At 37.9% G+C, this 14,778-nt stretch overlaps 2 protein-coding genes across 5 annotated transcripts in view; one reads left to right on the plus strand and one right to left on the minus strand.

Moving 5' to 3' along the window:
* The window catches only part of BORA (BORA aurora kinase A activator), a 27,907-nt gene extending 22,512 nt beyond the window's left edge, over positions 1-5,395 (plus strand). For both annotated transcript variants that reach the window (XM_015083070.3, XM_027064983.2), the window contains exons 11-12: positions 3,922-4,038; positions 5,077-5,395. In XM_015083070.3, coding sequence (XP_014938556.1) covers positions 3,922-4,038; positions 5,077-5,103 — 144 coding nt within the window. In that variant the 3' untranslated portion in view covers positions 5,104-5,395. The remainder of the gene's footprint in view (positions 1-3,921; positions 4,039-5,076) is intronic.
* A 3,357-nt stretch (positions 5,396-8,752) lies between these two features.
* DIS3 (DIS3 homolog, exosome endoribonuclease and 3'-5' exoribonuclease) overlaps positions 8,753-14,778 on the minus strand; it is a 28,295-nt gene continuing 22,269 nt past the window's right edge. For all 3 annotated transcript variants that reach the window (XM_027064987.2, XM_027064985.2, XM_027064986.2), the window contains 6 exons: positions 12,796-12,952; positions 11,231-11,445; positions 10,950-11,118; positions 10,656-10,814; positions 9,860-9,982; positions 8,753-8,986 (listed from right to left, as the gene is read on the minus strand). In XM_027064987.2, the coding sequence (XP_026920788.1) occupies positions 8,903-8,986; positions 9,860-9,982; positions 10,656-10,814; positions 10,950-11,118; positions 11,231-11,445; positions 12,796-12,952 (907 nt within the window). In that variant the 3' untranslated portion in view covers positions 8,753-8,902. The remainder of the gene's footprint in view (positions 8,987-9,859; positions 9,983-10,655; positions 10,815-10,949; positions 11,119-11,230; positions 11,446-12,795; positions 12,953-14,778) is intronic.

Below are 14,778 nucleotides of genomic sequence, written 5' to 3' on the forward strand. Positions count from 1 at the left end.
GCTGGGTGGACGGGTTGGCCTCCGCATGTGGTGGTGCACAGCTGTCATTCTAGAATCTCCCTTCATCAGACTGGGAATTCTCTTCCCCTTTCCTGTGTTCTGTCTCCTGTTTTCTACATTCCATCCTTCTCTTTCCTGGTTTACCTCACACTTTACTGGAACAAATTTTCTGGTATCTTTGTGAGGAGAAGTACATTTTTTAGATACTGCATGCCTGATTGTGTATTCTTCATTCTCTCACATGAGAGTTTGGAAATAATTATCCTTTAGACTTTGAAGGCATTGTTTCATTGATTTTCTTTCATGATTGCTGTTGACATATCTGAAGCCATTTTTAAAAATATTTTTAATGTTCATTTATTTTTGACAGAGACAGAACATTAGCAGGGGAGGGGCAGAGAGGGAGTCACAGAATTCGAATCAGGCTCCAGGCTCTGAGCTCTCAGCGCAGAGCCCTCCATGGGGCTCGAACCCACCACCCATGAGATCATGACCGGGGCCAAAGCCAGATGTTTACCCGACTGAGCCACCCACGTGCCCCTGAAACCATTTTAATACTTAATCTTTTGTAAATGGTCTCTTTTTACCCAGCCCTGGACATAAATGGATCTTTTCTTTGTCTACAGTGTGCGGAGATGTCAGTGCTTCTTTGGAGTGGGTACCTTTTCGTCTGTGGTACTGGCACTCAGCAGGTCTTTATGACCTGTAAACTCGTGCCCTTCACTTGGATCTTTTTATCCTAGATTTCTCCTGTCTCACTTTCCTTTCTGGAATTTCCTTTTAATTCTCCAGTTTTTAAAATCTTTTCACTCTATTTTTTATCTCCTTTTCTAATTTTGGGGGAGTTTCTTCATCTTTATATAGTAATTCTTCTATTATGTTTTTGTTTCTGCACCTTTCATTTCTAAGGTTTTTGGGGGGCCAGGGAGTTGTTTTTTGCTTTTGGTATCTAAATATCTGTAGCACGACTGGCAAGCATCGCATGGTCTGGCCTTTGCCTACTCATCGGCTTCATTTTATTTTCCTTCCCTTTGTTTCAGTCACATTAGCTTTCCAGAGTTTTAAATAGCCACGTTCCCTCTTGTCAAAAGAGCCTTTCCACACACTGTGTAGAATTTCTGTCCCTCCCACTTTACTTAGTTAACTCCTATTAGTCTTTTAGTTCACAACTTAATGGTTACATCCTCAAAGGAGTCCTTCCTGATCACTGTGGCCAAGCCAGATCTCATTATATGCTTTCATAATTCCCTGTACGCTTTGCATTCTTGCCAGTCAGACAATCTATCACGCAATCATGTATGTTTGTGTTTATCCCAGAGCTTATGTAATAGCTACTCGTTAAATATTTTGGATTCAAAACAGAATGGATATAGAGGTAAGTTCAACCAGAAGGACTGTGTAAAGTCAGAACACTGATCCAGCGTTTTGACCCCTGAGGAAAAGGTTTGGTGAAGGAAGCAGAGCCCCCAAAGGAGACTGAGAAGGACCAGGCGGCGGTGGGGGGAAGAGGGGGACACGAGGAAAGCACAGTGTCATGGAGCATCTTAAGGAAAGAAAGGTTAGTACTACGAAAGTAAGAGCAAGGGATATAGAGCTTGAAAAGTAGCTGTTGAATTAATAACAAGTAATTTGGTGAGTGAGCAGCCTCAAGGTGGGGAGGTGAAAAGTGAATGGAAGGAAGGTAAAGGAGGTGAAGGAATGATACACTATGTGTAGATAACTCTTTGAAGAACATTAGTTGTGAAGGGGAGGGTTGCCATAGCTAGAGAAGAACATTAATGTCCAAGATCGTTTTGTAGTTTCTTTTTTAACTTTGTTTTTCACTTTAGATGGGGGAACTAGCATATTTAATTGGAGAGGGAGAAGAGTAAAAAGAACAAAGAAAACCAGAAATTGGGCACGATAATTATTAATAATAGGTATCAATTATGTATCCTTTTGAAGTATGAGAGACCAGGGCGAGTATCTCACAGTTAGAATCTAATCCTCATGATACCTTCCAGCAGATGTGATAAATATAATCTGTAAAAAAGTGATGAATTTTATATATGAAGGAACCAAGGCGTGCAAGATGGGATAGACTGTAGAGCTCTGGTGGGGGATTAGCACAAGTGACCCTTCCACTTTTGTAGGGGGCGGGGGGCTGGGGTGGACATGGGTGCACATATTTGTAGCTGGGGCTAGCATGGCTTTAAGGGCCTTGGGCTTGGGAAAGCAAAATGGCAGATTTCAGCTGATTTACTAGCTCAGTTAGTTTTCTCAGTTTCAGGAAGTGAGAGCTTCTGTGACCTTGTTCCCTCTTATTGACAACAGCAAGAATAGGAGGGTTGTCGGCTAATAGTTTGGTCATTGTGAATAGAGTTCACATGAGTGTACTTTCAGTGCACTGCCTTAACTAATGGAAGACAAAGTCTTCTGTGACAAGTAGCAAGCAAGAGGGACAGAGGAGGAGGAAGAGGAGGATGGTGAGGGAAGGGTGAAAGTGCTGAGGCCTGATTTCAGGGAATGGACTACAAGCCACAACTCTTGCCAGCTGCCAACCTGAACCTGGAAGGTTTTTGAAAGACCGCATCTGATTCATGTGGGGGAAAAATATAGTAACTGTGTAGGGTGATGGCAGTAGAAACACCATTTAAAGGCAGCGTAGTCCAACTGGAAGCAGATCTACATAGCATTCAGAACTCAGTTTGAATTAGAGTTTGGTCATTTACAGGCTGTGGGATCTTAAGACAAGGTTCACTTGACAGTGAGTAGAGCGTGAGTTTTTAAGCTAAAAAAGCACCTCATCTACAGCTAAGAACAACTATAAAATGTTTCTGATGCTCCTGATGCCTGTGGGAAGTTACGAGATGATGTGTACTGTCTAGTTGGCCTGTGGTACGCATCATTAGTAGTGGTCTCAATGAGAGCCAGTGCAGTCAGCCAGCATCTCATGGGGCCGCCCATTGATTATTCTCTTCCTGTGGAGTGGGACAAACTCCTGTGCCTGTCTTACTCCATACTGTATTCACTTTTCCCTTGATGTATTACTATTGAGTTCCCAAAGCCAGTTGTTTGGCGCTAGTGATAAAAGTGTAATTGGCAGGGGGGCCTGGGTGGCTCAGTCATTTGAGCATCTCACTCTTGACTTTGGCTCAGGTCATGATCCCAGGGTGGTGGGGTCGAGCCCCGCTTTGGACTCTGTGCTAATTGTGGAACCTGCCTAAGATGGTCTCTCTTCTCTCCCTCTACCCCTCTCCCCCACCCTCTCCCTCTCAAAAATAAAATAAAAAATGAGTAATTGTCAGCTCCTCTGGAAGCAATCTGGTAATTATATTTTTGATCAAATAGCTGTTGAATGGCAACACAACCAGGTGTTTCCCCTGGAATGTAATGGAAGGTTGTTTTGTCTTTGTTTTAGGTGTTACAAGGATTTTATTCAAATACAGTGTTACTCCCAGTGGTCAACACATAGGCATCCACCTCTGAAAACTGGAAACATTTTTCTTAAGATTATGAATGCACATAGGATATTACTTAGGATATTCTGATGTTGGTGATGGGGACAAAAATACACAATCTTTTCCTTCCTTCTGAACCTAATTTGCAAGAAAGAGTTTAAGTGCAGGGTGAATCCCTCCCCTCGTGGGGTTTTGTGTTTGGTGCTCAGCACTGCGCAGGTAGATGCCGTGTGTGTGTGTAGTGCACAGGGCTTGGAGCCTCACAAACTCACAAACTGTGAGATCATGACCTGAGCCAAAGTCAACCAACCACTTAACCGACTGAGCCACCCAGGCACCCCAATGTACATAATTTTAGAAATACATTTTATTTATTTTTAATTTTACTTATTTAAACATAAAAGAAGTTTCTCAGATTTTGTGGATAAGTGAATTAGTTTGCAGTGTTATCCTTGGTATTTTTCCTTCTCTTCCCTATCAGATGGATAGTGGCTATAACACACAGAATTGTGGAAGCAATATTACGGATACGGTTGGAGCAGATAGTGATGCACAAACCTTGGAAGTTGAGAATAAATCTCAAGTTCTTAATACAAAGGTATGGAAAAAATAGAGAAAGCTTGATATGGTTGTAGGTTATAAGCATTTACTAAATGTGATTTTTTTCAGGGGCGCCTGGCTGGCTCAGCTGGTGGAGCATGTGACTCTTCATCGTGGGGTTGGGAGTTCAAGCACTACATTAGGTGTAGAGATTACTTAAAAATAGAAACAAAAATAAATGACCATTTTCAATATTTTTTCCACCCCATTTTGCTTAAAATTTTTTTAATCATCATGTTTAAGCCTCATCCTATTTTCAGTTCATTTAACCACAGAACGTGCTTTTTAAATCAAAACACTTCATTTTCCTAAATAACTCTGGCTATGGGAAAGATTAAGAGGTTGGAGAGGGAGAACTAGTCCTATTTTGGAATTGACACCTGAACGCTTTTCCTTAAAACTAAAGGGAAAGATAGGTTTTTGCCTTTAACGTTTCAAACTGAGACTACACATCAAAATAAGAACTCTCAAAGGTTAAGTGCTTTTTTCTTAAAAATCCAAGAGCCTTTGGAGACCAGGAATAACACATACCTTACCTACTAAGTATTTGTACAGAGATATACTTTTGATTAGGACATTTACTGAACTTTCTAGATAGGATGGTTATACTATATATATATATATATATATATATATATATATATGCATATTTGAATAAACATTAATTTTAGGCACTAATTGGGAGAATCTTTGATTTTTATATGCCAATTTATTAATGAACACAATACACTGAACACAACTCTCCAGTGAATATGAAGATTTAATGTGGAGGCCACCTTAATTTCTCTTTCGTCCATTTTGTCATGAGGTGGGATTGTAGTTGCCCATTTAAAAGTAAGCAAGCATTAGGGTATAGGAAAAGTACTCTTTTTGTTGCAGAATATGGACTTCTAGAAAATCCTATCTTCACTTGTACCTTTAGTATTCATAAGGAAATCCTCATTCCAGTTTTAAAAAATATTCACATAATAGTTTCACGCTTGAATGGTCCTATCCAAGCAGCAAATAAGGTATTTTCTGTTTTTTCCCCCCACAGGAAGACCGCATAACACAGAGGTGTTGAATGAGAACAGCAAATCCTCCCAAGGCAGCAGTCCATAGAATAACTTCTCAGAACCAAAAACCATCAGTGAATGGCTCCTCACATATTTTTTACGCACAGGATCAATAATGTGATCGTGATTGGGAAAAAGTTGCTTTAACTAACAGGTTTAGCTTTTCTTCTTTCCCCCTTAATGTGAAAAATCAAGGGCTTAATTTAGTGACATGGGAACAACAGAAAAACTCCTGGAACTTTCAAGTCATTGAAGTACAAGTGTATTTTTTATTAATAAATATTTTTGTACTTACCTTGATTGATGTGTTTAACAATAAATTTGAGAGTAAGGACTTTGCCCCTATCCTACAGGGTCAGTGAACTGCTTATTAGCACACCTTACCGACAGCACTGAATTTGGCAGTAGTTGTGAGATCATGTAAAATTGTGAGGGTACTGTTTTACATAAAACGAATTTACATTTATAACCTTTGTGAAAGAAATAGATCTTAGATAAAAAGCAAACTTAATTGAAAAAATAGAAAGATGAAGGCTTCCAGACTTTTTTGTTCTTGATTTGTTAATTTCTGTGCAGAAATTCTTGGTTCCAGTGATAGCTGTTCCAGTTACTACTTTTGAAAACGTAAACACTAGAAAGGTCCAAATAGCATCTTAGTATCACACATTATTGGGGCACCTGGGTGGCTCAGTCGGTTTGGCTTCCCACTCTTGGTTTTGGCTCAGGTCATGATCTCAGGGTCATGGATTCGGGCTCCATGTTGGGCTCTGCTGACAGAGTAGAGCCTGCTTGGGAATCTCTCTCTGCCCCAACCGTGCACACATACACATGCGTTCTCTTTCCAAATAAACTTAAAAAAAAAAATCATACATTATTAGTGGGGATGCCCAGAATATATCTCCATCCCTAGGGTTGGAACATTGTTTTCAGCTCAAGTTTGGCTGGGGAGGAATAAATCAGTGGGGACTGGGTGACACAGTTCCTGTATGACTTTAGGCCTATAAAATTATGGTTGGGCAGACACAAAACTGATTTTTTAAAATCTTAAAAGTTCACGTTGGGAGTAGAAGGGAAGTATAAATTTTTTGGACACATTACCTCTGGAGAATGTATATGCATATTTGCAAATCACCTTTTCAAAGTTATCTTATTCAAAAGATGGAGGAATAATTCATATGCAGCCCTAGGAAATAAAAACATACTATAATTGTGTCATTTTCTTTATTTTTTGCACCTTATAAATTTATTGCTAACCTGCAAAAAGACCATTTCTTCTGTGTACCTGATTCCTCTCCCCCAGCACACTAACCATTAGGCGGTTAGTCACTAGGTCCACTGCTCAAGACTCTATTATGAAATGGAGTCCTTAAGCACATGGGCTTTAGAATCAATATAAACTTAAATTTAACAACTACTGTGCAGTAGGAGGAATTCGGTTCCCTGGCTATGTTTTCTTAATAGCACAAGAAATAAGAGTGATTATAGCTTGGGTTTGAATCCATCATCACTTACTACTTGATCTGGGACATAAAACCTTCATCTTCTCATCTATTAAATGGGGAAAGTGGTTTTATCTAACAGGGCTTTTTAAGTGTAATATTCCACATATGCTACTTCGCCTAATAACTGGCACTAGAAGCATATTAGATTACCAAAGGTGAAGCGTTAGGATGAAAATTTGGTTTCTGGTCATCTTAAACTACCCAATAAGGACTAATTCCTGAATTAGGTCTTCCTCATAAATGACACACAAGAAAACAAACTTGGAAAGTAGAAGGTTAGCCATTGCTTTAACCAAGAAGCCCCCATTTCCTTTTGTCGCAAGTAAACTACGGGCTGTTTGCAAAGGATTTTTAAATGGTGGGGCGGTGGAAATCAAATGAGTAATATTTTGTGACACATGAAGTTTGTGATATTTAATATTTTTTTTTTCAACGTTTATTTATTTTTGGGACAGAGAGACAGAGCATGAACGGGGGAAGGGCAGAGAGAGAGGGAGACACAGAATCGGAAACAGGCTCCAGGCTCTGAGCCATCAGCCCAGAGCCTGACGCGGGGCTCGAACTCATGGACCACGAGATCGTGACCTGGCTGAAGTCGGACGCTTAACCGACTGCACCACCCAGGCGCCCCTGAAGTTTGTGATATTTAAATGCAAGGTTTTGTTTGAACACAGCCAGGCTTGTCTCCATACTGTCTGTAGCTGCTTTCGCACTGCAATGGAAGAGTTGAGTACCGTGTTGTAACACAGACTATCCAGCATCGTCGAACATGGCTGGGCCTTTACAGAAAATGGCTTATTGGCACCTGCTCTTGCGTGTTAACTTACTACTTGGACCCAAGACCACTCCAAGTTATTTTCTTTAAACTGGAACAATTTCTGCCTCAATGTTGGGATGTTTTCCTCAGTAACAGGAAACTAGAGTGCCTAAATTGTACACATTGTAATTATTCCCACTGAGTATGCCTGCTGATATATTTGCCAGTCCTTTCTCTGGCATTGCACCACAAGCTACTTCAAGGCAGAGATAGTTTACCTGACGTGGTGATGAGCATGGTACGTTGTAAGTACTTTAGAAATTGGATAAGCTAAGTAAAATCTTTTTTTTAAGGTAACTCTATCTCAAAATATTCTTTTTTTTTTTAATCTTTATTTTTGAGAGAAAGAGACAATCTGAAGCAGGCTCCAGGCTCTGAGCTGTCAGCACAGAGCCTGACGTTGAGCTTGAACTCACGAACTGCGAGATCATGACCTGAGCCGAAGTCAGACTGTTAACCGACTGAGCCCCATATCTCAAATATCTCATATTTGAGGCAGGTGCCCCATATCTCAAAATAATTCTTAAAAAATAATCATTACTAATCTTTGTGGTTAACAAGGCATACCAAACTAATACTTACTTCAATTGTTCCCTTTAATATGTCCTTAACACGATCCCCCCTTTCCTACAGAACCTGATATGTATGCAGTTTAAAAGCCATTAATGACCTACTTTTTATAAGAAACATAATGTACATGTTTAATGTGCCCTCTCTCTTCTCTGAGTCCCAATGCCTTACTTGGAGGGGTGGAGGGGAAACTGTGAGCTCTAAGGTCAAGGATGGTGATCACACTTCTTGGTATTAAAAAAAAAACTTTTTCCAGTCAGATCCAAATATCCTACTTCTTGCCTTCCTACAACATCCAATTCCCAAAAACTCACAGCTGTTTAAGGACCACTAATAAAAATACCGGAAGCTTTCAACGGTAAGGGAACACTTAAAATAAATGAGGTAAATTAAAGATGGCAAAGGACTAAATTCCTTGACAAATCTTGATTTCATTGTCTTGCAATCTAATAACTGCCACACAAACACGGACAGCTTTCAAGATTTAGAAAGAACAGATTGTTCCTGACTTCTCAAATGTTCTATCCTCCTCCATAGGAAAATGATAGTTTTTTTCTATCAATATTAAATAATCAAATTACTTATTAAAATTAATCTGTTCTTTAGCAAGCAGACGAATGCTCTATTTAAATGATATTTACAGATCCTTGAAGTTGCTATCCTGTCACTATTTACGTGATGGATATTCAATTGAATTTTTATGCATAAATAGTTCTGTTCAATTCAGAAATGAAGTAATATGATGGGACAGACACAGTCAACAAACAGTTCAATAAAAATGCAAATTTTTAAAACCATTAAAATGTACTTAAGAGTAACAAACTGTATCACACACTTCTTAGGTTTAAAAGTGTTCACTCAAGGTTTCTTTTTTTGTTTTAAGGAAACCAGTGTTTGAAGTTTTTTTGTTGACTGTAGCTATTTCTCACGTTTCTTCTTCTTTCTCTCTGGTTCATTAATGTCCATGTTTGGAGTATCAACCGGAATGCTTATTCCTGGGATCTAAAGTAATGCAAACAGGGAACAAAAGGTCAGTAAAAGCATTAAATAAGAATAAATCTCATTCTCATCTTCCCCTTCCCCACTGACAATTTCAAATTTAAAAGGATATAGGGGTAGAGAGGGAGAAGAAAGTAAAGGTTTTCCATACAAAGTATACATATTTCACACACAAATGGTGGCTTAAAATGTAAAAGGTAGACAGTCTCTGGATGGCAAGCTGTCAGTGACACTGTCACTGTCATTTGTAAAGTGTGGTTGAACTTGAACACTTCCAGTTTACCCTAGCTAGGCCCCTGTAACAGTCAGCATCAGAGGCCTTAGGTGTGTGGGACAGAACAAGGTTAAGAACCAGTATCTTAGGGGGAAACATACTTAATCTTCAAAAGTTCAGATTTCAAAACCAATTAAAGTGAGAAGGGACCAGGCAGGATATCTCAGAGATGTCTCAGGATCTGATACTGAGGACCTTTTCCAAAGAATCCCCAATATCTGGGATCCCACAGCTTAGGAAAATCAGTCACAAAATAGATTTGCTATGCAAATATCTGGCCTCTACACTATTTACAAGATCCTCTTTATTTTTATTTATTTTTCTACCGTTTATTTATTTTTGAGAGAGCGAGAGAAGCAGAAAGGGAGAGAGAGAATCCCAAGCTGGCTCTATGCTCAGTGCAGAGCCCTATGCAGGGCTCGATGCCACCTCCATGAGTTCACGACCTGAGTTGATATCGAGTTGGAGGCTCAACCAATTGAGCCACCCAGGCTCCCCAATTCTCTATTCCTGAACAGAAATAACTTATGACCACACTCCTGTCTTTCACACAACATGTGCTATATCCCATCACAACACGGACAGTTTAAGTTTGGTCTTACCTGTGGTTCTACCAGGGACATTCGGATTTTCTGATGCTGAAGATTAGATGAGTCTAACATGATTTTCACTTTAACTTTATCAAAAATATGGAACACTGTATCCTCTATTTTAAGTGAAGGAATCTAAACAAAACACATTTTTACTGCTTTTTAAACTGCTTTCATACACTTGAGGTTTGTTCTAGTTCTTCATCTTTCACATTGATTTAAAAGTTTACATTAAATAATTACTTCCATATTTAATAAGCATCTAGGTGTTCAGTATAACAAAAACCACCAATCTAGTAGCTTCACGTATACGTGGCCTATTTATGTGCATACTACCCATTTTCAGTAAAATGGTCCCACTGTATACATTCATTCATCTCAGGATTCTCACCCCATTCATTGGCAAATTGTTGGTCTACTAGAAGAAAAGGTACTGTGGGCAAGGTCTGCTGTTTTGTAGTTCTATTAAGGTTAGGGAAGTAGGGAGTGTGTCAGATAAGAGATGCTGGAAAGAGGTTTAAAGAATTCCTCCAGGCTATAAGCAATCATTTATTCCATTAATGCATCTGTCTGCCTAGTGCAAAGCATAATTCAAGTTTTCTTTGGAGGGGGAAACTACACAACGTAAAATCAAGGACAACACTTGTATGTGAGAAGATATACTGAGGTGGGAAATTATGAACAGAACAAACTTAGTTGGCACAAGTAACTGTAGCATACAAAACATAATTTTATCCTTTCTAGGTACCATTAAAAAAAGTGCCCCCTCCAGAAAAAAAACAAAACAAGAACATTAGAAATACTATACCTCATCATCATAAATAAGCCTTGGCTTTGGTTTGTCCTTTTCTTCAAAAAAGACTGTACCTTCTAAACCATACTTTGGAATTAACACCACAATAGCATTCTTCCTTACAAATAGAATATAGGCCTCTTCACTTACTATTCCTTTACTTTTGAAGAACAACTGTAAAATAACATATAACATTATTAAGGATTATCTTAAAGTATTTTTTTTGGAAATTAACAAAAAGCATTCTGAAATTAAATTAAAGGTGAACAAAACCTCATCTCTCCAATATTACTGACAGAGGGCAAATACCTGAGTATGAAAAGCTACTGATGCACGTTGGGCATACTGAGCCATTTTGTGCCTGAAATTAAGATTTTTACATAAATCTGCAAGCTTGTGTTTGTCTGTCAACTCTGGGTAAGTACAGTCAGCCCCAATAGCCACAGCCAACAACCGATGAACGATGATATCTGCATATCTAGACACATGAAGGAGAAAGAAAAAATCACACTATGTTAGCATTAAAGCATCTTTTCACAATTGAAAATCAACTATTCTCTATCTCCTATAATTTTATAAGAAAAAAGTACCTTCTGATGGGTGAAGTAAAATGTGTATAGATAGGGGATGCTAAGCCATAGTGATGAAAATCATTATCCATTCCAGAGCAGAAGTACACAGCCTGCATCATACAGCGAGTGGCTAATATCCTTAAGAGAGTGTTCAGATACGGGAAGGTAGGAGAATCAGCCCGGTCCAAAGAGTCAGCCAAGGACTTGGCTGTATCGGTTTTAATTTCCAAATTCTAAGAGCAATGAAGGGGAAAGAGCATCATATTAAACATTTTAAAATCAGTACCATCATGTCTTCAAAACACAAATTATATTGAATAAATATGGTGGTCTTGACCAGATGGTATTTATACCTTTTTTCCTTAACCTAAGAGAACTACAAATAATTTATAAAAAGTAATGATTATTTTGTGTAACATCAAAGCTGAAAATTTTCTGAATGCATTTAAAGGTACTAAGTATCAACCTCCTGCAGAAGTTTCAAAGGGGAAATGGACGGTGGTAGCAGTAGCTCCGTTTCTCCAAGTCCAATTGGTGCCTGCCTATTCTTTGTTGCAATAGGAAAAAAAAAAAAAAGCAGATCTGGATCCTTGTCAGCATGTCTGGATTTCCCCTGCAGGTATTTATTTTCCTTCCATTCAAAGTAGAAGTAAAGGCCAGAAGCAAACTAAAACTTTATTGGTCACTAAAGCCCAATCTGCTGATACATCAAAGTAACTGCTTTGTTCTACTGTGGGAGAGGAGGCAAAAATACTTAAATCCTCCTTCCTCTGCCCAGATCTTAGGAAGAAATAAGACAGTAAGAGAAAATTCCCCAATTTACAGTGCAAGCCTTACAGCAGAGAAGCTGATTCTATTCTTATGGAGATGATAGGAGTAGTAGGCCCACCAGAAAGATTTGAAAAATCAGAAACCAACACCATTCCGTTAGAATAATACCCTGAGGCCCAATACTACTTCCAGCTCTATTCTGGGCAGGAAAGGCTGGACTTGAATAAGTGATCCAAAGAAAACCAATGTAAGCCGTAGTCCCCTCAAGGGTAAGGGTAATTATGCCTAAATGAAAGTCCACTAACCAAAGCTGTGTGGTGGAGGATACAATACCCTTTCTAGATATTTCCATTTCCCTAATGTATGCAGTAAATGGACTTACTTCTTAGAGACATGATATAAAGAGGGCTTAACTGAGTTGAAGAGGGAAAAAATTATTTCTAAGTCTCTAAAGTTAGGCAGTTCAGAGGAGGCATGAAATAACACAGGCATAAAGAACATGTATAAAGGCAAAGAAATATGGAAGAGCTTCATATGTTCAGAATATTGCAAATAACTTAGTCTGGAACTTATGGCTGTAGCATAGGGTGCTCTTTAAGGACATTAAAGAATTTTATTAAGCAAATGATTTCAGTATGGGAAGAGACGACTACATCCAAGTTAGGTAAAAATTTTTTTTTAAATCAAAGATACTCCTGTCATATTTTTGTATCAAAAAACAACGCAACTTTCCTGTAGATGCAAATACAGATAATATAGTACAACAGATCACAACACAAATACAGATGATTTTGCAAACTATGTGACCTTACCTTGGATTTAGCTGCCTTAACAAGAATTTCATAATTTGATGGAGGAGGAGCAGGATGTTTTCGAAGCAGGGCATGTTCTGAAAATTCTTCGTGAATTTTTTTTGCAACAGAGATATTGGCAAGTAACATAAATTCTTCCACCATGGAATTTGTTTCTCTGCCAACGGAAAAATCATTAAATAAGGATATCACATTTATTCCCAGGTTATCTTCTCTATCAGGGAGACAATAGACATACTTCCTATGTAAACATTCATAGTGTGTGCACATGCTTGTTTTTAATAACTTCTGACTCTCATTTTTCAGCTGTGGTGTTAACAATCTCTTACTATGCATCTACTATATGAGTAAATCTCATGTGAGAGACTTTAAAACCGCATTTAAAAAATAAAAGCTTTACAGGGAACCTGAGTGGCTCAGTCGGTGAAGCATCTGACCCTTGATTTTGGCTCAGGTCATATCATCACGGGTTCGGAGATGGAGCCCTGCATCGGGCTTGTGTGGAGTCTACTTAGGGTTCTCTCTCTCCCTCTCAGTCCCTTCACTGCTCTCATTCTCTCTCTCTCAAAAATAAATAAACTTTAAAATAAATGAATAAAGCTTACTAACTCTAGTAATATATAAAATCTAAACTGTACTGAACATTTCACCTTCTTTTACTAAGTCTGAAGAGATTTTTAACTATAAATGCATTTAAAAAGTTTACTAAGAAGAATTAAAAGCTATTTAGATCAGATCAATTTGGGCTTAAAAAATTAAAATTTTCACCAATAAATCACAAAAATGAAGAAATTATATTTACATTAGCCATTCTGGGTATTTATTACAGGCCAGACATTGCACTATGTTGTAAGATATCTATCTATATCCATACACACACACACACACACACACACAATTAATTAGTCCTGTTTTGCAGATGACAAAACTAAGGATGTGTAGCATTATTCTCTTGCTCAAAGTCGGAGTTAGTAGTAACAAGACCCAAGCCCACATAATCTGACTTCAAAACTCTTAACCAATTTCCTAGTCCTCTCACTCTATATCGTTAGTCCATGTCTATCTACAACTTAGGTTAGTAAATTATCTGTGTTCTGTTTACACCGTGTTTTCTTTCTCCCAAGTCACTAACATGCATTATGTTAATCTTTCATTCATGTTTCCATTTTTAACATCCTAGAACTTCTTGACTAGATTCCTTTTACTTTTTAAATATTAGGAAGGCCTCTAATCATACCTTTAAAACTACAATCTGTTAGAAATTGTTTTTTCTGCTTGGTAAAAAGAAATGGATGATGTTCTATTTTGGCAAAGTTAGATTCAACATTTTCCTCAAAAAAACCCTCTTAGTAATAGGCTTACTATTCATATTAACATTACTTATATTTGACCAATAGTTCACCCAAAAGTATTTTTTAATTGTAGCTCTAATTTTATAATTTTATAAAGCACAAAATGAGCATGTGCTCAAATTTCTGGTCCTAAGAAACCTGAGTGCATGCTCATTTTTAATCCTTGTTTTTATCTAATAGAAAAAAGTGTAAGTATACATTTAATGTCAGAATTACCTGGTAAGAGGCATGGAAAAGAGGCCTAACTCTGATTTAACCAAAAATAGCCTTTCTTCCTAAATCAATACAACAGTAATAACAATAACATGAGTATTCTTAACACCCTGTGAGATAGGTACCATTCAATTCCATTTTAATAACAAACAGAGGTATAGAAATGTTAAGTAACTTGCCTGGAGCCATTGGAGAAAGTGAGACCCAAACCTAGGTAGTCTGGCTTCAAAGCACGTGATCTTGACCACTATTCTCTTCTACATTAAATATTAAATTACTAGGGCAATCTTTTACTTACCACAACTATTACTAGTCAAGTTCTATTATCAAGTTGAATCAAGACCAATTCAAGTTGAAAATTTTTCTATTATAATAATACTTCTCAATTTTACATAAGATAGACTAAAAAGCAAAATGA

The sequence above is a fragment of the Acinonyx jubatus genome, chromosome A1 (genome assembly GCF_027475565.1).
Source record: "Acinonyx jubatus isolate Ajub_Pintada_27869175 chromosome A1, VMU_Ajub_asm_v1.0, whole genome shotgun sequence".
NCBI classification, from domain to species: domain Eukaryota; kingdom Metazoa; phylum Chordata; class Mammalia; order Carnivora; family Felidae; genus Acinonyx; species Acinonyx jubatus.